General features: G+C 42.6%; 1 protein-coding gene and 1 long non-coding RNA gene across 6 annotated transcripts in view; both read left to right on the forward strand.

Moving 5' to 3' along the window:
- LOC138746195 (uncharacterized) overlaps positions 1–2,980 on the forward strand; it is a 194,234-nt gene extending 191,254 nt beyond the window's left edge. The window contains exon 5 of the long non-coding RNA XR_011346794.1: positions 2,438–2,980. This is a non-coding gene — a long non-coding RNA (uncharacterized lncRNA). The remainder of the gene's footprint in view (positions 1–2,437) is intronic.
- Positions 2,981–7,470: 4,490 nt separating this feature from the next.
- Positions 7,471–22,305, forward strand: part of rxylt1 (ribitol xylosyltransferase 1) — a 31,782-nt gene continuing 16,947 nt past the window's right edge. For 4 of the 5 annotated variants that reach the window (XM_069904215.1, XM_069904216.1, XM_069904218.1 and 1 more), the window contains exons 1-4: positions 7,471–7,757; positions 9,822–10,025; positions 14,750–14,852; positions 17,081–17,395. In XM_069904215.1, coding sequence (XP_069760316.1) covers positions 7,622–7,757; positions 9,822–10,025; positions 14,750–14,852; positions 17,081–17,395 — 758 coding nt within the window. In that variant the 5' untranslated portion in view covers positions 7,471–7,621. The remainder of the gene's footprint in view (positions 7,758–9,821; positions 10,026–14,749; positions 14,853–17,080; positions 17,396–22,305) is intronic. The other variant, XM_069904214.1, reaches the window with a different exon arrangement.

Consider the following 22,305-nt stretch of genomic DNA (forward strand, 5'->3'; position numbering starts at 1 on the left):
AAATATCTGTCTGATACTGTTGGGTCCCATTTATTTAACTTTTGAGGTGTGATGTATAGCCTGTGTATCCAGTTATGTTGTATCATACGTAACCTCATGTTTATTGTATTTCTCATAGTTCCAGAGCATAGCTTCTCCCATGTTTCATTCTTTATCTTTATGTTTAGATCTTGTTCCCATTTTTGTTTAGTTTTACCATTTGTTTCCTCGTTCTCCTTTTCTTGCAGTTTGATGTACATGTTTGTTACAAATTTTTTGATTATCATTGTGTCTGTAATCACATATTCAAAATTGCTTCCTTCTGGTAACCTCAAGCTGTTTCCCAATTTGTCCTTCAAGTAGGTTTTCAGTTGGTAGTATGCAAACATCGTATCGTGAGTTATATTATATTTATCCTTCATTTGTTCAAAGGATAATAATTTATTTCCCGAAAAACAATTTTCTATTCTTTTGATCCCTTTTCTCTCCCATTCTCTAAAGGAAAGGTTATCTATTGTAAAAGGGATTAGCTGATTTTGCATCAATATTAGTTTTGGTAGTTGGTAATTTGTTTTATTCCTTTCTACATGAATCTTCTTCCAAATGTTGAGCAGATGATGCAATACCAGTGAATTCCTACGTTTTACCAATTTTTCATCCCATTTATATAGTATATGTTCAGGTATCTTCTCCCCTATTTTATCTAGTTCTAATCTGGTCCAATCTGGTTTTTCCCTTGTTTGTTAAAAATCTGATAGGTATCTTAATTGTGCGGCTCTATAATAATTTTTAAAGTTTGGTAGTTGTAAGCCTCCTTGTTTGTACCATTCTGTTAATTTATCTAGTGCTATCCTTGGTTTCCCCCCTTTCCATAAAAATTTCCTTATTATTTTCTTTAACTCCTTGAAGAATTTCTCTGTTAGGCGTATTGGTAATGACTGAAATAGGTATTGTATCCTTGGGAAAATGTTCATTTTAATACAGTTTATCCTTCCTATTAGTGTTAGTGGTAAGTCTTTCCAATGCTCTAAGTCGTCTTGTAATTTTTTCATTAATGGATGGTAATTGAGTTTATATAGATGGCTGAGGTTTTTATTTATTTGTATACCTAGGTATCGCATTGCTTGCGTTTGCCATCTAAATGGCGATTCTTTCTTAAACTTTGAGAAATTCGCATTATTCATTGGCATTGCTTCACTTTTATTTGCGTTGATCTTGTACCCCGACACTTCTCCATATTCCTTTAATTTCCTATGTAATTCTTTTATTGATATTTCTGGTTCTGTTAAGTATATTATAACGTCATTTGCAAATAGACTGATTTTATATTCCTTCTCTTTTATTTTTATCCCTTTTATTTTATTTTCTGTTCTTATCAGTTCTGCTAGTGGTTCTATAGCTAACGCGAACAGCGAGGGAGATAGTGGACATCCCTGTCTTATTGATCTGCTTAAGTTAAATTGTTTTGATATATATCCATTTACTGTCACTTTCGCCAATGGCCCCTGATATAATGGTTTAATCCAATTAATATATTTCTCTGGTAAGCTGAATTTTTGTAGTACTTTGAATAAATAATTCCATTCTACTCTGTCAAAGGCCTTCTCTGCGTCTAAAGCAACCGCTACTGTTGGAGTTTTATTTCCTTCTACTGCATGAATTAAGTTAATAAATTTACAGATATTGTCTGTTGTTCGTCTTTTTTTAATAAATCCAGTTTGGTCTAGATTTACTATTTTTGGTACATAGTCGGCTAATCTGTTTTCTAATAGTTTAGCTATTATCTTATAATCTGTGTTAAGTAAAGATATTGGTCTATATTACACTGGTGCAAGTGGATCTTTCCCTGTCTTTGGTATTACTGTAATTATTGCTGTTTTGCATGAATCTGGTATGCTTTGTGTTTTATCAATCTGGTTGATTACTTCCAGAAGGGGAGGAATTAATAAGTCTTTAAATGTTTTATAGTATTCTATTGGGAATCCATCCTCTCCTGGTGTTTTATTGTTCGGTAGTTTTTTTATTATCTCCTGTAATTCTTCTATTTCAAATGGTTTTATTAATTTATTTTGCTCCTCTGTTTGTAATTTCGGTAGTTCAATTTTAGTTAGAAATTCATCTATTTTGTCTTCTTGCCCACAGGATGATGTGGGTTTGGTGTGTCAAAGTTAAAGTTAGAAGTTTTCATGGATTTTATTTTATTTATAAAATGGTAGAAGCCAATTTCATCCATTGAATTACACCCATTAACCAACAACTCCTGTGCATTTTGGAGGGTGGGAGGAAACTGGAACACCCAGGGAAAAGCCCCACAGACCAGGGGAAATCGTACAAACTTACAGACAGTGCTAGATTCGAGCATGGACCTCTGGTGCTGTTATAGTATTGTGCTAACCATTACACTAATCGTGCCACCCATGTTTTTTACAAATTTACATTAATTACAAATTTTTTGCAGGATGTTAGAAGCCGATTCTGGCCCACAGTGAGGCTCAGACATGGGACAAAAAGGCCATTGTTCTGGAGGAAGTAAATCCTACACTGTCAGAACTGAGGATGGATAAATACTGAGAAGGAATCAAAAGAGCCGCTGATAATGCAAGAGACATTGTAGGAACAGACAAATGCAGAGGATCCAGTCTGCACAGCAACAGAGGAAATACCATCAACGCCAGACAGTAATGGATCAGCAGAGCTGACGTAATCACCTGTGTTAAGAAGATGCACACTCGTTATCAAAGCACTTGACAGGCTGAATCTCTAAAAGAAAAAGAACTGCACACTTAAAATGTTTGTGCTGTTGGTGTTGTGTTTATGTTCATGTTGAACTTTAAATTGAAATGAATACTGTATTAATGTGTCATGTTGTTAGATTAAACATCTCAAGGAAAGGGGATGCAGCGATAGCGTGCTAGTGATCCTCCTGACCACTACTGCATCACTACAGAGGGAGTTGTAAACTAGTTTGCTGCAGCTTGGGGACTCAAGATGGATGCCTCCACATGGCCTTGAGTTTATAGCTAATAAAGTATAGTTATTTTAAAATAACTCAAGTTTCTTTATTACAATAAAAGAAACATGACAAGTCCTTCAACTTTATCTTTGCTACATAAAGTACACGGTTTGACCAGCTGAGTTTTTCCAGTTTTTTTTGCTTCTGTAGACCTTGGTGTTTCACTCTGTCTACTGCAAAACTCTGCAAAATCTCATCGAGGATAGCCTACCCTGAAGTAAAGCAGTGTCTGTTGTTCATTGTTCATTCAGGAGTCTGATGGAAAAGGGGAAGAAGCTGTCCTTGTACAGATGAATGCTCATCTTCAGGCTCCTCTATCTTTTTTCTGATGGTAGCAGAGTGAAGAGGACATGGCCTGGGTGGAGGGGGGTCTTTGAGAATAGAGGCTGCTTTCTTCAGACACTGTCTCTTGTTGATGTCCTCACTAGAGTGAAGTCTGGTGCCTGTCATGTCACAGGCCGAGTTAACCACTCTCTGGAGCTTTTTCTTGTCCTAAGCTTTGGCAATTCCATTCCAGACAGTGATGCAACCTGCCAGAATGCTCTCCACGGTACACCTGTAGAAGTTTCTGTAAGTTTTTGGTGACATACCGAATCTCCTCAAACTCCTAGCAAAGTTGCTGGCAAGCCTTCTTCGTGATTGCATTGACATGGAGGCCTCGGTTCAGTTCCTCACCTCAAAGATATGTCACCCAAGAATTTAAAGTTCTTGATCCTCTCCCCTCCTGACCCATCATGGTCTCCTGATTTCCTCCTGAAGTCCACAATCATCTCCTTGCTTTTTCTAACATTGAGTGCAAGTTTGTTGATGTGCCACCAGCTGATCTATCTCCCTCCTGTACGATTCCTCACTGCCATCTGAGATTCTGCAGACAACTGTGGTGACATCGGCAAATTTGTAGATAGCATTGGAATTGTGCCTGGCCATGCAGTCATGGGTGTAGAATGAATACAACAGTGCCTATGCATGCATCCTTTAGGTGTGCCTGTGTTGATCAGTGAAGAGGAGACGTTGTTTTCAATTCATACTGACTCTGCTCTTCCAATAAGAAGTCAAGAATCCAGTTGCAGAGGGGGATGCAGAGACCCAGGGTTTGGAGCTTGTTGACCAGCACTGAGGGAATAAAGGTGTTGAAGGCTGAGCTGTAGTTGATGAAGAGCAGCATGAGTTGCTGTTTACAAGGTGATCCAGGGCTGAGTGGAGAGCCAGCGATATTGCATCTGCTGTGGAGCGATTGTGACGATAGGTGAGTTTCAGTGGGTCCAGCCCTTTACTTAGGCATGTGTTAATTCGGGACATGACCAACCTCTCAAAGCATTTCATCACAGTAGATGTAAGTACTACTGAACGATCGTCGTTGAGGCAGCTCACTGGTTGATTATGCAGAATTAGCTAACGACCCTGTATAATGATGCATTTTTGAATATGTAAATTATATATTGAACTAGCAAGTTCTTAGTTAAGCAATCATGTATGGGGAAAGGGAAGTTAACATAAATGCTGCCATTTAGAATGGAGGAAACCAGAGTGAGCAGAAAAAGCCCACGTGGTCATAGGAAGGGAGACTAGTGCAAACTCCATACAAGTGAAAGCCAAGGTCAGTTTCCAGAGCTTTGAACTGTTGTATTGTGTACCTAAGGGAACAAGCTCTGATTAAAAAGGAAGATGAACCATTGTAATCCCTGAGTGGTCTGGAGTCATGCCATGTTCCATTTACAAATTTCAATTAACCTTTTAGAGATGTTAATAGCCTTTGTACCATGTTTACCTGAACAAATAATCCCGTTATGAATAGCAAATATCAAATTCTTTAACAACTTTTCAGCTTTGTATGCTGCTTAAGATGGAGGGTTGACTGCGGCATTTGATCATTGAACACCTTTTTATTATTAAACCCCAGTAGTTGTATGATACAGACATCTGAAACCCTGGCAAATTTCTACAGATGAGTGGTGGAAAGTGTACTAACTGGGTGCATCACATTCTGGAATGGGGTCACCAATATCCCTGAGAGTAAAGCCCTGCAAAAGGTAGTGGACACAGCCAAGGACATTACCGGCAAAATCCTCCCCACCATCAAGAATGTCACCAAGGAACACTGTCATCAGAGAGCAGCAAAAATCATTAAGGATCCACACCACCCAGCACAGGCTCTGTTCTCACTGCTGCCATCAGGAAAGAGGTATTGGTGCCACAAGACTCTCACCACCAGGTTCAGGAACAGCTGCTACTCCTCCACCATCAGATTCCTCAACAACAAACTCAGAGACTCATTTAAGGAATCTTACTTTTGCATTTTATTGTTTTTATTTCCTCTCTGTATTGCACAGTCAGTTTGCTTACATTTCCTTATTTGTTTACATGTGTACATTTTTTTTTGCATGACTCTCTGCCTCACCTGCAGGAGAAAGAATCTCAGTGATGCCATGGATGTGCTCTGACAATAAATTTGAAATGAAATACAAAAGACTGCAGATGCTGCAATTGTAGTAAAAACACAGAAATGCTGGAGGAACTCCAGGATTTCAAGTAAAATTAAGTCACCTTTATTTATCGGTCATACATACCATGCTCCCACGGTAAAGATGAGATAGCGCTTCTCCAGGACTATGGAGCATATTTCATAAATACAAGTTAGAATAGACAGTAAGCACATTAAAATAGTAAGGTGTATACCGTAAATGTCCATGGTACACTCTCCACACATGTTCTAGGAATTCAAGAGCCTGATGGCTTGGGAGAAAAAAACTTGCCCAATCTGGATGTAAGAACCTAAGGGCTACGGAACCTCCTACCAGATGGCAGAAGTGAGAACAGTTTACTTGAGGGGTATGTGGAGTCCTTCATAATGTTTATTTCATTTTGCCTGCATCAAGTGTAGGCAAGTCTACCGGCCACTATTTCATCAACCTATCGAGAGTGTCCTGGGCAGCTGCATCACGGTGTGGGTTCGATTGCTGCAGAGAAATGGATCAGAGGTCAATCCATAGGACCATAAGAGGATCACTAGAGTCTCCCTCCTCCTCATCAATGTGATCTACCGGGATCGGTGTCTGAAGAGGGCGCACAAAATCATTGAGGACCCCTTCCACCCAACACACAGCATCTTCCAGCTGCTCCCATTAGGAAAGAGATCCAGGAGGATCTGAGCCAGCACCACCAGGCTGAGGATCAGCTTCTTCCCACAGGCAGGGAGGATGCAGAACGACCAAAGGAACTGCTCGCACTGATCCCCCGAGACTTGTATATGAGAATACTTTTGTTTGTCTGTATGTGTGTTATGTCTGGTTGTGTGTCTACGTGTTTTGCACCAAGAACCAGAGAACATGGTTTTGTTGGGTTGTACTTGTACAATAACATGATAAATAAACTTGAACTAGAACAACAGGTATTTATTTTATATGATAACTTCATAATTATTATGAAGAGTGAACATTTGTGCACCGTCATCCGAAGAAACACTGTTTCGTCTGGATGGACATGAATAGCCAGATGATGATCTACTGGAGGTGGGAGCAGACCAGCAGGTGGCGGTGTAGAGGGGGTCGGGCTGGACCATCAGGAGGCGGTGTGGGAGAGATTCCGTCCCGGCCCGGTAGGTGGCGGTGCACTGGGGGGGGGGGGGGGGGGTCGGGCTGGACCATCAGGAGGCGGTGTGGGAGAGGTTCCGTCCCGGCCCGGCAGGTGGCGGTGTACTGGGGAAGGGTCGGGCTGGACCATCAGGAGGCGGTGTGGGAGAGGTTCCGTCCCGGCCCGGCAGGTGGCGGTGTACTGGGGAAGGGTCGGGCTGGACCATCAGGAGGCGGTGTGGGAGAGGTTCCGTCCCGGCCCGGCAGGTGGCGGTGTACTGGGGAGGGGTCGGGCTGGACCATCGGGAGGCGGTGTGGGAGAGATTCCGTCCCGGCCCGGCAGGTGGCGGTGTACTGGAGAGGGGTCGGGCTGGACCATCGGGAGGCGGTGTGGGAGAGATTCCGTCCCGGCCCGGCAGGTGGCGGTGTACTGGAGAGGGGTCGGGCTGGACCATCGGGAGGCGGTGTGGGAGAGATTCCGTCCCGGCCCGGCAGGTGGCGGTGTACTGGGGAAGGGTCGGGCTGGACCATCAGGAGGCGGTGTGGGAGAGGTTCCGTCCCGGCCCGGCAGGTGGCGGTGTACTGGGGGAAGGGGTCGGGCTGGACCATCAGGAGGCGGTGTGGGAGAGGTTCCGTCCCGGCCCGGCAGGTGGCGGTGTACTGGGGGAAGGGGTCGGGCTGGACCATCAGGAGGCGGTGTGGGAGAGGTTCCGTCCCGGCCCGGCAGGTGGCGGTGTACTGGGGAAGGGTCGGGCTGGACCATCAGGAGGCGGTGTGGGAGAGGTTCCGTCCCGGCCCGGCAGGTGGCGGTGTACTGGAGAGGGGTCGGGCTGGACCATCAGGAGGCGGTGTGGGAGAGGTTCCGTCCCGGCCCGGCAGGTGGCGGTGTACTGGAGAGGGGTCGGGCTGGACCATCAGGAGGCGGTGTGGGAGAGATTCCGTCCCGGCCCGGCAGGTGGCGGTGTGGCTGGAGATCGTCACTGAACTGGCAAGAGGGGATGCGGAAGGAGAGTCGGTCCCGGTCCGCGGCGTTGGCGGAGGTCGGGGCCATGGCATTGATATGAGGGTGCGGTGGAAGCGGGCGGCGGGCTGCCTGGCTTTCATTTACGGCCTGTTTTCCCTTTATGCTGCCTACGTTGTCTTCATCCAAGGGCACAGGGGATCCAGGGCAGCCGCGGCACGGGAGCGCCGGAGGGGTAAGTCATTCTCTCCCCCCCCCCCCCCCCACCGGGTTCACCCACTCCCCCCCGACCCCTCTCTCCCATCCCAACCACCCCCCCCGGGACCCCTCTCTCCCATCCCCGACTCCCCCCGGGACCCCTCCTACTCACTCCCCCCGACCCCTCTCTCCCATCCCAACCACCCCCCCCGGGACCCCTCTCTCCCATCCCCCACTCCCCCCGGGACCCCTCCCATCCTCCCCCCCCAGACCCCTCTTTCCCATCTACCCAGGACCACCCTCTCTCCCACCCCCCCAGGAACCCTATTTCCCAACCCTACCCTGTACCCCTCTCTCCCATTTCCCACCCCCCCCCCGTTCCTCTTTCTCCCCTCCCACCCCTCCACCTCTCCTAGGTCTCTTTTTTCCCTCCACCTCTCCTACGTCTCCTGTTTCCGTCCCCCAGGACCCCCTCCCCACACCCCCAACCCCTCTCCTACCTCCCCCCCTTCACCTCTGGGATGCTTTTCTGCCCTCTTCCCTCCTCCCCAAGATTTTTGGGGGAGGAAAAAATATTGATAACTGATCCCCTGTTACCAAGAACTGACCAGTTGCCTACCCTGACCTTTGAGGCCCCAGCTCCCAGAATTTCAGGCCATCTCACAAACCCCATCTCCCCTCTTTCGACTCTGTCAATACAACCCACTCTCTCAGAGAGCTGCTAACATATTAAAGGACCCATCGCACCCCAGTTACCCTCATTTTTTCCTGCTTCTGGTGGGCAGAAGATGCATGAGCTTGAAAACGTGAAACTCCAGATTCAAGGACAGCTTCTTTCCTCCCTTTATTAGACTCTTCAATGATCTCTTACAAGCAAAAGGTGATGCACTTGCACTGTCTTTTTCAACTACGTTTCGTTTCTCCACACCTTGTGCTCTTTGATCTTTGTAGCATCATTCTTTACACTTGTCTTATTTATTTGTTATGCACTGCTTTCTTTGTGAGTTGACTTGCCTGGATAGCACAAAAAAACCAAAGCTTTCACTGTATTTCAGTACATGTGACAATAATGCAATCCTGTTCCCCTCACACATCCTGGCCAGTTAACAAACCTTCCTGTCAAAGTTAGCATTGTGCCTGAGAATTTGAATCTATTTTTGATTCTTGGGGGACCTGTCAAAAAACACCCAAATCATTCAAACATTGTGCAGTTAACATAGCATTGTTACAGCGCCAGCGACCGGGGTTCACAAAGGAGTTTGTACATTCTCCCTGTGCTTGATTTTTCTTTCATCGTAATCTTATAACCTGGCTGTACGAATGTAAGAGGAAACCTGCCCCCTCCTTTTCCGCCCTTGAGATACCTTATCTCTCTCCTCACCATAAAGGGTACCGACGTTGACTGACCACCTCTCTCCAAGGATGCTGCCTGACCCATCGAGTCCCTCCAGCAGCTCGCTATTTATGCTGGATTCAATCTGTTTCATGAATACTCTGTATGAGAATTTATGACTTCTCTAGGAAAATATAAACCTTGATTCCACTATAGGGTATTTGTTGTTTAGAACACAGAATGCTACAGCACAGTACAGACCCTTCGGCCCTCGATGTTGTGCCAACCTATATGTTTCTATATATTTAAAAAATCTTTCCTGCTTTGTAACCCTCTATTATTCTTTCATCCATCCACCGATGAGTCTCTTAAATGCCCCTAATGTATCAGGCTCCACCACAACTCTGTGTTTAAAAAAAAACTTGCCCTTGATGCCTCCCCTAAACTTTCCTCCCTTTACTTTGTTCTTACTGTATGTCCTCTGGTGTTTGCAACTCCCACACTGGGGAAAAAAGGCACTGGCTGTCCACCTTCTCTATGCCTTTCAGAATCCCGTTGAACTCTATTAAGTCACTTCTCATCTCTGAAGAAAAGCCCTAGATCTGCTAACTTTCCCTCAAAAGACTTGTTTTCTGATCCTGGCAATCTCCTCTGCACCCATGTAATGAGATGGACAGAACTGATCCCAATATTCCAAGCATGGTCTCACTAGAGATTTGTCGAGTTGCAACATGACCCCTTTTAACTGCATTTCATTTGGATTTGTAGGAGGTTCACTGGTGTGGCAGAATGAAGAAGAGCAAAGGGATTTGCAACGCTGGCAGGAAGAAGAGGAGTGGAATCCCTGGGAAGAGCAGGAGAAAGTGGACAATACTTTACAGCGCGGATCTGAACTACAGGGATTTCAGAAAAAAGTTGTACAAATCTCACCCAGAAATAAAATTATCCAGATCTGGGGAAAAGCTGCAATTGGTAAATCCTCATCAGAAATACCATCTGTGTGCACTCTCTATTCCAAACAACTGTTTGTGCTGGGACTATGTGTTCTATAGTATTGCTTTTCCCACATGACCATGTGCTCATGTTGAATGTGCCTCCTAATGGTGCTAATGCAGACAAAATGGCATGGTGTTGACAGGCAAAAGGGGTTTAGCATTGACCTGATGGGCCAAAAGGCCACCTCTGTACGATACAACACTGACCTCTCTCAAGCTGCAGGCAGAAAGGATCTTTGCCTCGTACAATAATAGTGTACCTCGTGCAGTGTTGTTTCACACCTGAACACTCTTCTAATTATTTTTCCTCTGAGCATACAAGCACGAAGCAAACTTACCCAACTCCTCAGAATGAATTTAATCTCTTGTCAAGTTTTCCGTCCCTATCTCCCCCTTGCTCTCACCCTCTGCCCTCCTCTCCTTACCCCCCACCCCCAGTCTTTTGGATGGCGTAGCAGTTAGGGGAATGCTGTTACAGAGCCAGTGATAGGGACTGGGATTCAAATCCTGCTCTGTCTATAAGGAGTTTGTAAATTCTTCCAGTGTCTGGGTTTTCTCCAGGGGCTCCAGTTTCCTCTCACTGTTTAAAAACGTACCAGGAAGTGTAGGTCATCAGGTGTAATTGGGCGGCATGGGCTCATGGGTCGAAATGGCCAGTTACGGAGGAGTCACGTGATGGAGTAGTGGCCGGACGGTGAACTCCAGCCCTCTCCAGAAAAGACAGAAAAAACAAAGGAAAACACAAAGGCACAAAAATAAAAATCAAAGTAAAGTGAATATAAAGGTGGAAAGAAGATGGCGACGAAAAAAGAAAAGTCGAAACCAACGGTAAGAGAGGAAGAGAAGACAACGGAAGATGAAGGAAAAGGCCTTGGCTGTTCGAAGAGGCCCGCGGTGGAGAGAGAAACCCGCTCCCTCAGGTCGGTAGAAATTGGACTACAAAAATGGCTCGCTGAGTCGAGTAAAAGTGCGCAACCGCGCATGAAAAAAAACACACCGACGGGAGGGATGACCAGCTGGGGACTCGATCTCCACAGCCGGCAATGACAGCTGCAGAACACCTGCAGCAAGAGGAGAACATAGAAGACAACGAAAACAAGAAAGAAGAGAAGGAAAGGGCAACAAAGAAACAACAGATGGCCAACCCAGAGGAAGAAGAAGAGGAAGAGTACAGTGAAATAGAAGAAGAAGGGAAAGGCAAGATAAAGGATATACTTTCTCTTATTAAAGAATACATGGAGTCATTTAAAGAATGGCAAGCGCAAGAATTTAATGATTTAAGAAGAAGAATAAACAATACAGAAGAGAAAATGAATAAAATAGATATGACCTTATCAGAAATGGGAAAAAGAATGGACAAGGTGCAAGAACAAGAAGCAGCAGTAGAAATGGAGGTAGAGGACTTAAAAAAGAAATTGGAGGAATCTAATAAAAAAACTAAAGAGACACAAGAACTACTAGCTCAGAAAATAGATATAATGGAAAATTATAACAGAAGAAATAACATAAAGATAGTGGGCCTTAAGGAAGATGAAGAAGGCAAGAATATGAGAGAGTTTATAAAAGATTGGATCCCTAGGATCCTAGGATGTCCAGAACTACAGCAAGAAATGGAAATAGAAAGGGCACATAGAACATTAGCCTTTAAACCACAATCACAACAAAAGCCAAGATCTGTTTTAGTAAAATTCCAAGATCTGTTTTAGTAAAATTCCTAAGATATACTACAAGAGAAAAGGTACTGGAGAAAACAATGGAAAAAGTAAGAGAGGACAATAAGCCACTGGAGTGCAAAGGGCAAAAAATCTTAATTTATCCAGATATAAGTTTTGAACTCCTGAAGAAGAGAAAGGAGTTCAACACAGCAAAGGCGATTTTATGGAAGAAAGGGTATAAATTTATACTAAAGCATCCAGCGGTATTGAAAATATTTATTTCAGGACAACAAAACAGACTATTCTCGGATCCAGAGGAAGCACGAAAATTTGCAGAACAATTACAAAATAGACTGAGGGATGAAGACGTGTAACGAGAGTACAAAAGACTGCAAACTAAAAAGACATAAGTTTTGAACTCCTGAAGAAGAGGAAGGAGTTCAAAACATCGAAAACGATCTTATGGAAAAAAAACTATTCTCGGATCCAGAGGAAGCAAGGAAATTTGCAGAACAACTACAAAACAAGCAGAGAGATGAAGACATGTAATAAGAGTAAAAATGACCACGATTTATATGTATGTGGGTAAAGAGGTATATGTGTGTATATGTATAATGTGCATACATGAATGTATCCGTATTTAGAGGAAAATATAGATAGTATAGACAAGAATTAATAAGGGAAGGAAAAGGAATAGAGGGAATAAGGAGGGAATTATGAAAAGTGAAATCTTTTCTGGGGGGGGCTGGGTGGGGGGGGTATTACGGTCACTGCAAAATCAGCTGACGCTTGCGAGTGAATTCGCAAATCCAAATGGAGAGGGGAGATGTGGTTGTCCGACAAGGGATAAAGGACAACTCAGGAGGGGAAGGGGGGATTGGGGCTAAAGGAGTTTTAAATAGGAGAATAAGGAAAATGTTTGATGTTTTAGGAATGTTGTCTTATAAAGGATTCAAAACAAGAAAACAGAAATGGATAAGAAGGAAAGGTAATGATGGAGAAACGGAAAGGGAAGATAAACAAAGTATAAAATGGCTACATTGAACTATATGACTTTAAATATTAATGGAATACATAACCAAATTAAAAGGGAGAAACTGCTAAATTTACTGAAAAAATTAAAAATTGATATAGCATTTGTGCAAGAAACACATTTAACTGAATTGGAGCATAAGAAATGGCCAGTTACCGTGCTGTATGTTTCAATTAAAAATTCTCCTAACCCATATTTGAGCAGCTGTGCAAGAGAGGACCGAGGTGATTTAACATTTCCCATGCCTCTCCCTGCTTGGGTAATCTCCACCATGTATCATCTTTGATTTCTTGACAATAGGTAAAGAATTGAAAAATATCCAATTCAGTTTTGTACTTTACCAACTTGTGGCAAGGTATATGGAAATTAAGCTACATTGTTCCGATAGGTCTGTAGTGCCAACTTGTGAGTTGCTGTGCTGTCAAGACCTGTAAGCTTCCTGATTTGAATCACAAGACATTTCTGCTTATTGGACCTTTTAACAAGGGAAGAGGTCAGATTGTACACTTGGCTCACCTTACTTAGTCAAAATGCACAGACATGGTGAGGAGAAAATCACAATTCCCTCCCGTGGTTCTGTAGTCTTCGGTATAAGATACTTAATGATCACTAGATTTAGGACCAGAAGAAGGCCCATTGGCCTATCAAGTATGCTCCAATTGCCTGAGCAATGGACCAGTAAAAAAAAAGATGCATTGGATAGATCTGGACAATATGTGTGCAATCTGAATACAAATATGTAGTTTGCTTGGACAATTTTGACAAACTATGTCTGACACCAGATTATTAAAATTATTTATTTCTTTATCTGACCCAGAAGTTTTGCAGTCGGGTGTATTTTCAATCTTGGGGTTGGATTGGTCTCCGTTGATCTCCTATCACCTTTCACAACCAGCAGCAGGAGAGTTAACTCCTTGGTCAGACATGGTGGGACAGAAGGATGATACAGCATGCAGTTTGAAAATGCTACCACTGGTGTAGACCCACAAGGATGTGGAGTCACATTGCTCCAACGGGGTCCAACTGCCCGTCAGCTCCGTACAGGCTTTAAACGGCCTGTAAATGGATGGTGGTTTTATTTAAAAATACTGCAACTGTGGTGGGGTTGCAGACTTCAGGGAAGCAGAGGACTGGCTCGGGACACCGGGAAATGGGAAGAACACCCCCCCCCCCCCCCCCCCCACATTTGAGAAGGAGAAGCGGAGCAGACGACCCATAGGACGGTGACCACGGCGGCGGATCGGTGATGGGCTTTGAGGCTGAAAAACACACAGGTGGCAGCCAACTGGCAACTCGAGGCAAGGGCTTCGAACTGGACTGCAGACTGCTGGAGACTGGCTGAAGGGATACTAAGTATCGGAACCGGGATGTGCAAAGGGTGCTGAAGGATTCCTGCAGCTCGGGCTGCTGATGGCTTGGACTGGACTCTTGTGACTGTGGCAGCGCTGGATGCTAATCCACAGACACTCAGTGACTCTGAGGGAACTCCCTTTTGCTTCTCTTTTTCCGTAAGAGATCCTTCAGGCGATTTCTGCTGATGGCGAATAGGCTGCCTTAAAGCAGACAAAAACAAATTTCATGTATTATTGCACTGTTTATTACATGACATTAAATTGAACTTGAATTCTTGTACAAGAGCACTTGGAGAGATGATATTTCTTAGAGAGGGAGACACCGTGTAGTTACAGGCTCTTCTGGCCCACAAGCCCATGCCACCCAAATATACCCATGTAACCCACAAACCCTGTACGTCTTTGAAGGGTGGGAGGAAACCCATGCAGTCATGGGGAGAACGTACAAACTCCTTACAGCGGCAGATTCGAACCTGGGTCGCTGGTGCTGTAATAGCGTTGTGCTAACCGCAATAAACAAGACTGTACCGAAAGCTGGGAAATGGATAACCTGCATAGTTTATATTTGTCGAACAAGGATATGATAGGCTAAATGGCCATTTAATCATATAGATTTCTGTTTTAATGTCTGCTTTTTCTAAAACCTTCCTCTTTGAATTAGGGCTGTACCTCTGGCAACATATTCTTGGTGGCCCGCTAATGCCAAGTGATGTGACAGCTGGTTGGAGAGAAGGGGAACTAAAGGCTGGTAATTTATATTTTAGGTAAAGCTTGCTTTGACATGAATGGCATTTTGTTTTGTGTAACAGGGCCTACTTCTTGCTACAGGCAGTGTGTAGAGTAATCATTATTTTATGCCCGATTCCCAAAATGTAATCAACTCCATGGTACAACTGTACATGAGCACATGCAATCCTTATCCAATAATAAGCTAACCCAGTGCTTCGAGTTTTTGAAGAAATGTTTCCCACTGTCTCGAGTAGTTGCCAACACACTAAAGGGCTCATCCCACTTCAGCCCCCCTCTCCTCCTCCCTTCCATCAGGGAGAAAATACATCAGCTTGAAGGCACAAACCTTCAGTTTCTTTCCTGCTGTTATCATGCTCTTAAATGGACCTGCTACTGGCAAAAGATGATGCCCTGGTACTGTTTTTTAAACTACTCTCCTCGATGCCTGGCACCGTGTGTTTGTACTTCATACCCTATGCTCTTTCATGTTGTAATATTTCTCCTATACTGTTGATTTATTTATTTGTTTATGTCACTCTAGCTGCTATGTGATTTGACTTGTCTGGATAGCACACAAAACAAAATTTACTCGGCACGTGACAATAACCTAATTCATTCATTCAAATGTTCAGAATGGAAGAGGAGATAAACCGAAGACACCAGTGAGCATGTTAAACTAAATCAGGGAAGAGTGCTGGTAATTGTTGCTCTGTCCTTAATGTGGTGAGGTGTAGAGCAATTAGCTTGATATCATAGATGGGAAAAACTGGATAATCTAATGGCGTGTTTATCCCACGGAAATGCTTTATGTGGGTGTTCATTTTTTTCCTCCTATTACTTCACCATTTTTCCTTAATTTCCTTGATGCCTCCTACGTGCGTGTATTTTCAACCTTCCAAGAATGATGAACATTGTCGTATAAAATTGGTTGGAATCATGGGGTGGCATGTCCATGAGAGAATTAATAGACATCTTTGTATTTAAATTCTGCGTATCATGAAGAACTCTTGCATTCATTCCTTGTCTAAATTAGTGTAATTGTTCTAAGAACAGAGGAGGAATTTTAATTGAGGTGTACAACATTTTGAAGAGATGATATAGTGTCCATGTATCGATTTGACCAATCATTCTTAACCTTTTGGATCTGGACCCCTGAGGACTCTGCTCAAAGCTTCCCTGTGAAGCAGTCGGAAAAAAAACAGATTTCAGTCCATGCCCCCACCCCAAATATTCTGTGGACCCTGTAGATTAGAGGATTGGTATCCAGCAGGCATAGATAGCAAGACTTAGATAGCAAGACTATGTTGCTCAATCCCTACTTTGCCTGCTTTCAGATTAGCAACAACAAAAAAATAGGGATGAGATTTTTGTTTACATCCCAATAGTTTTAAGTTGGTTGTGATGGAAGCAGATTCAGTTGTTTGAAAAGTCTAACGGGGAAGAGCTCGGGAGTGTGATTATTTGGCCAGACTTTCCAAAATGTTCTTTCACCATTAAATGATTCTGATTGACAAAAGAACATTCTCGTCTCGAGCAATACTCAAAAGCGCTGGAGAAACTCAGCAGGTCATGCAACATCCAGAGGAAGTAAAGGGTAACCAATGTTTTGGGCCTGAGCCCTTCAGCAAGGTATGAGCAAAGACAGGCAGGCACCTGAATAAAAAGGTGGGGACGGGAGCACAAGCTAAGAGATTATGAGTGGATACAGGTGGGAGGGTAGAAGAGAAAAAAAGCTGATAGGATAGAGGATAGCTTTCTGATAGGAGAGGGAAGGAGGTGGGGAGTTGGAGGAAAGGTGATAGGGAGGGGGAAAGAGAGAGACTCTGAGTTAATGGAAAACTGGAGAACGTGGAACACACAGGACAGTACAGCCCCTTCGGCCTTCGATGTTGAGCTGACCTATACATTCCAAAAAATTACTAAACCCTTCCTATCTCATAACCCTCCACTCCTCCTTCATGTGATCAATTAGTTCTTGCTTGTTATCTCTACAGCACTTTGGTCAACGTGAATAGTTTTAAATGTGCTATATAAATAAACTAATGTTTCAGCCTTCACCTCCATCCCTGTTAAAGCATTCCAGGCAACCACAATCTTTTTTTTAAAAAAAAATGTAATCGGTCTTAATGCTGTCTGGTTGGTATCTGCAGACTTTATCTGGTCTAGATTGGTGCTGCATGTGAATGCATTTTCTGATTAAGTGCAACAGATTATGTAGCTCTTTGAGATATGTTGCCTCAATCCCTACTTTGCCTGCTTTCAGATTCTTCACTGGACCTGCTGTGGTCCCCGGGCACATCTCACTAGATACTGGGAATCTTGTGCTTGTACTAAACGGCAGAGAGGAGGGGAAGATCAAGTTTGCCACCCAGTGGCTGCACTACGTACAGACTCTCCACCAAACGCACAAGCTGAATCACACTGCCCTTGTCCTTCTTGGCAGTGAAGAGTGTGACAATGGCTGGATTGAGCCCTACCTCAGAAAACATGAAGGATTCATCGATTTAATTTTCCTGGTGTACGATAGCCCTTGGATAAATGAAGTGGATGTTTACCAGTGGCCATTGGGAGTGGCAACGTAAGTCAAGTATCCCCGAGTGATTCTGATGTAACTGTTTCAGATTTCTTCTCTTCCCAAGTTTGTCTTATCAACATCCTACATCCTCCCTCCCCCATCTCATTAGAAACAGTGTCAGATTCGGCATTGTCTGGCAACACCACCCAATTTCACCTGTCTCTTATCTACCTCTAAATTGCCTCATTGCTTGTCAGACATCCAGCACTTATTTCTTCAAACTTAATGTTCAAAACACCAGAGTCTTTAGAAATCAGTTAACTTTGTTCCTTAGCAACCAGCTGCATCTCATTCCCCATTAACTATTTGAGGATTGAGATGATTGCAATATTAGTATTTCCTTTGACCACACAGCTTTTCCTCCTTAATATTGCCCTTTTCCAACTCTTAACATTTTTCCACTTTTTTTTTAATTTTTATTTTTCACACTATTTTTCACAAAATACACACAAACATTTCTCTCTTGAATATACACAGTCATTTTCTCCCCTTTTCCCCCCTCTCCCTTCCCTCCCTCCTTCACCCACCCCTCCCCACTCACTCAACATTCAACATATACTACATTAAACCCATTAAACAATGTCATCACACAATGAAACTAAACAAGAAAATTGTGTCATCTATTTTTACACACTGGGTCAGTTCATTTCGTCTTCTCATTCTATCATTTTAGGTGGTGGTGGAGGTCCGCAGTAGGACTTCTCTGTTGTGTTCCATGTACGGTTCCCAAATTTGTTCGAATACTGTGATGTTATTTCTTAAATTATATGTTATTTTTTCCAATGGAATACATTTATTCATTTCCATGTACCATTGTTGTATTCTCAGGCTATCTTCTGATTTCCAGGTTGACATAATACATTTTTTTGCTACAGCTAAGGCTATCATAATAAGTCTTTTTTGTGCTTCATCCAATTTGAGGCCTAGTTCTTTACTTCTTATATTACTTAGAAGAAAGATCTCTGGATTTTTTGGTATGTTGCTTTTTGTGATTTTATTTAATACCTGATTTAGATCTTCCCAAAACTTTTCCACTTTCTCACATGCCCAAATTGCATGAATTGTTGTTCCTGTTTCCTTCTTACAGCGAAAACATCTATCTGATACTGTTGGGTCCCATTTATTTAACTTTTGTGGCGTGGTGTATAGCCTATCTAACTAATTATATTGTATCATGTGTAACCTCGTGTTTATTATATTTTTCATAGTTCCGGAGCATAGCTTTTCCCATGTTTCATTCTTTATCTTTATGTTTAGATCTTGTTCCCATTTTTGTTTGGGTTTACAGCTTGTTTCCTCGTTCTCTTTCTCTTGCAGCTTGATTAACATGTTTGTTATAAATCTTTTAATTATCATTGTGTCTGTAATCACATATTCAAAATTGCTTCCTCAGCCTGCTTCCCAATTTGTCCTTCAAGTATGTTTTCAGTTGGTGGTATGCAAATATTGTACCGCGAGTTATACCATATTTGCACTTCAATTGTTCAAAAGATAATAATTTATTTTACAAAAAACAATTTTCTATTCTTTTGATCCCTTTTCTCTCCCATTCTCTGAAGGAAAGGTTATCTATTGTGAAAGGGATTAGTTGATTTTGCGTCAATATTAATTTTGGTAGTTGATAATTTGTTTTTTTCCTTTCTACGTGAATCTTCTTCCAAATGTTGAGCAGATGGTGCAGTACTGGTGAGTTCCTATGTTGCACCAGCTTTTCATCCCACTTATACAATATATGTTCAGGTACCTTCTCCCCTATTTTATCTAGCTCTAATCTGGTCCAATCTGATTTTTCCCTTGTTTGATAAAAATCTGTTAGGTATCTTAATTGTGCTGCTCTATAATAATTCTTAAAGTTTGGTAGCTGTAAGCCCCCTTGTTTGTACCATTCTGTTAATTTATCTAGCGCTATCCTCGGTTTTCCCCCCCCTTTCCATAAGAATTTCCTTATTATTTTCTTTAGCTCCATGAAGAATTTCTCTGTTAGGTGAATTGGTAACGATGGGAATAGGTATTGTATCCTTGGAAAGATATTCATTTTAATGCAATTTACCCTTCCTATCAGTGTTAGTGGTAAATCTTTCCAATGTTCTAAGTCATCTTGTACTGATAATTTGCAATACCTAAGTATTGCATTGGTTGTGTTTGCCATTTAAATGGTGATTCTTTCTTAAACTTTGTGAAATCCGCATTATTCATTGGCATCGATTCACTTTTATTTGTGTTGATCTTGTACCCCGAATCTTCTCCATATTCCTTCAATTTCTTATGTAATTCTTTTATTGATAATTCTGGTTCTGTTAAGTATACTATGATGTCATCTGCAAATAGACTGATTTTATATTCCTTCTCTTTTATTTTTATCCCTTTTATTTTATTTTCTGTTCTTATCAGTTCTGCCAATGGTTACATTTTTCCACTTTTTAACCTTTTAAAATACAATATTAACCACCACTTTGGTAATGCTGCTTTTTGGTAATTGTAATGCAAGGTTAATATATATTTGATCCGAAGAAGAGTAAAGCACTTGAAACATTTTACTTCAATGTTTTTAAATCCTTCTGCTCTAAATTTTCCTACTTTAACTGTCTTGGCTTTGACTTCTTCACCTCTCTTCAGAATCAGAATTTATTGTCATTAACATGTCATGAAATTCATTGTTTTGTGGCAGTTTCACAGTGTAAACATTTATATAAACCACCTTACCAAATAAATAAAAATAGTGCAAGAAAAAGAAAAATGATTAATTGTTCATTCAGGAATCTGATGGTAGCAGGGAAGAAAGAAGCTGTCCTTGTGCCACTGAGTGCTCGTCTTCAGGCTCCTGTACCTTTTTACCGATGGTAGCAGAGTGAAGAGGGTATGGACTGGGTGGTGGGGGTCCTTGAGGATAGAGGCTGTTTTCTTATGACACTGTCTTTTGTAGATGTCATATCACCTCTTGATTCTTTATTCCCCTGAGGGTAGAAGACTGGAGGGTGACCTTACAGAGGTTTAGAAAATAATGACCAATATGGATAAAGTGAATGCTTGCTGTCTTTTTCCCAGGGTAGATGATTCTAGACTGGAGGGAGGAAGTTAAAGGTGAAAGGCAAGAGATTTAAGAGGGACCTGAAGGTCAACTTTTTCCACTCAAGGTGGGTTATATCCGGATCGATCTTCCAGGACAAAATGTAGAAGAGGGCAAGATCCTGACACTCAAAAGACATTTGGACATGTATATGGATGGGAAAGGCTTGGAAGATTAACCCAGAATGCCAACTTGATCAGCATGGACAAGTTGGGCTGAAGGGCATATTCCATATAGAATGACTCTGAAGACTCTTCGGGAGCTTCCTCAGAATTTCTACTACTTGAATCCTCACTGAATGTCTTCTCTGAACAGTTCTCCTCTCCTTTGATTGTCTGTCCTTCACTATGTGAGCACATTGCAACATTTCACTGTTTTGAATCTATTGAACATTGCCGTTATGTCTAGTCATGGATATCAGGAGGAGGGGAAGGGTGATGGGCAGTGAGGGAAGATTGATGTGCCAAAGGGCCCTCATTGTGCTGTACTGTTCTATTTTCCTCAGAGTGTGATCACCAAAATACAGCAGAAGCCTGCATCAGTAGGAAGATAAAATAAGTTTTAAAAAAACTGGGCAGAGTGCAGGAGCGAAGCAATAGCCCATCTTCCTCTGAATAAGGAATACCCCTCCACTTCTGCACAAGCAATAGCCCATATAACATTACAGCATAGTACAGATCCTTCAGCCCTTGATGTTGTGTCGATCTTACTAAAAAAAGGTGGCATGGTTGGTGTAGCACAATGGCTTTACAGCGCCAGTGACTGGGACCTAACCTGGATTCAACTCCTGGGCTGTCTGTAAGGAGTTTGTATGTTCTCCCCGTGTCTGTGTAGGTTTTCTACAGAGACTCCAGTTTCCTCCTGCCCTTCAAAAATGCACTAGGTTAATGGGGTGTAAAATGGGCGGCACGGACTCGTTGGGCGGAATTGGTCTTTTACAGTGATGTAAAACTAAAACCTTCCTACATAGAAACCCTCCATTTTTCTTTCATCCATGCGCTTGTCTAGGAGTTTTTTAAATGGCTCTAATGTTCAAACTTCCACCACCACCATTCCAGGCTCACACAACTCTGTGTTTTTAAAAAAAAAATCCTGACTGTCTACCTTATTCATGCCTCTCAGAATCTTATAGACCTCTAAGTCTCCTCTCATACTTCTTTGCTCCAAAGAGAAAATTCACCGCTCTGCCAACCTTGCCTCATAAAACTTGCTTTCCAATGTAGGCAACATCCTGGTAAATCTCCTCTATGCCCTCTCTGCAATTTCCACTTTCTTCCTATAATGAGGTGACCAGAACTGAACACAATACTGTAAGCGTGGTCTCACCAGAGGTTTGTAGAATTGCAACATGACCCGACTCTTGAACTTAATCCCCCGATTAATGAAGTCCAGCATCCCATAGGCCTTCATAACTATCCTATCAACCCCTCAACAGGTACGAGCCTGTTCTCCGTGTTTCTTTTCCACCTTTCAAATTTCCATTATTTTGCTGTTTACAATGGTGATTGGAAGGAACCAAAACCATTAGAGAGGCTTCTAAAGGCTGTGTACACCTGATTCAAATCTCCTTGTGAGTTTGGAAGCTCTAATCAAGTCAGCCCTCAGTTTCCGAGGGGGAAAGAAGCTACAGCCTATTCAGTGTTTCCAGATGAAAATCTCTGTTCTTTTGTCATTTTAATTATTGGCAGGGAACGGTACTGCACAAGAACAGCCCTTCGACCCATGATGTCTGCATCAGTGTGGTGCCAAATTAAGCTACCTGCTACCTGCTCATGATCCGTATCCCACCATCCTCTGTGTATTCATGTCTCGATCTAAAGCCTCTTAAATGCTACTGCCATATCTA

This window comes from Narcine bancroftii, chromosome 11 (genome assembly GCF_036971445.1).
Source record: "Narcine bancroftii isolate sNarBan1 chromosome 11, sNarBan1.hap1, whole genome shotgun sequence".
NCBI classification, from domain to species: domain Eukaryota; kingdom Metazoa; phylum Chordata; class Chondrichthyes; order Torpediniformes; family Narcinidae; genus Narcine; species Narcine bancroftii.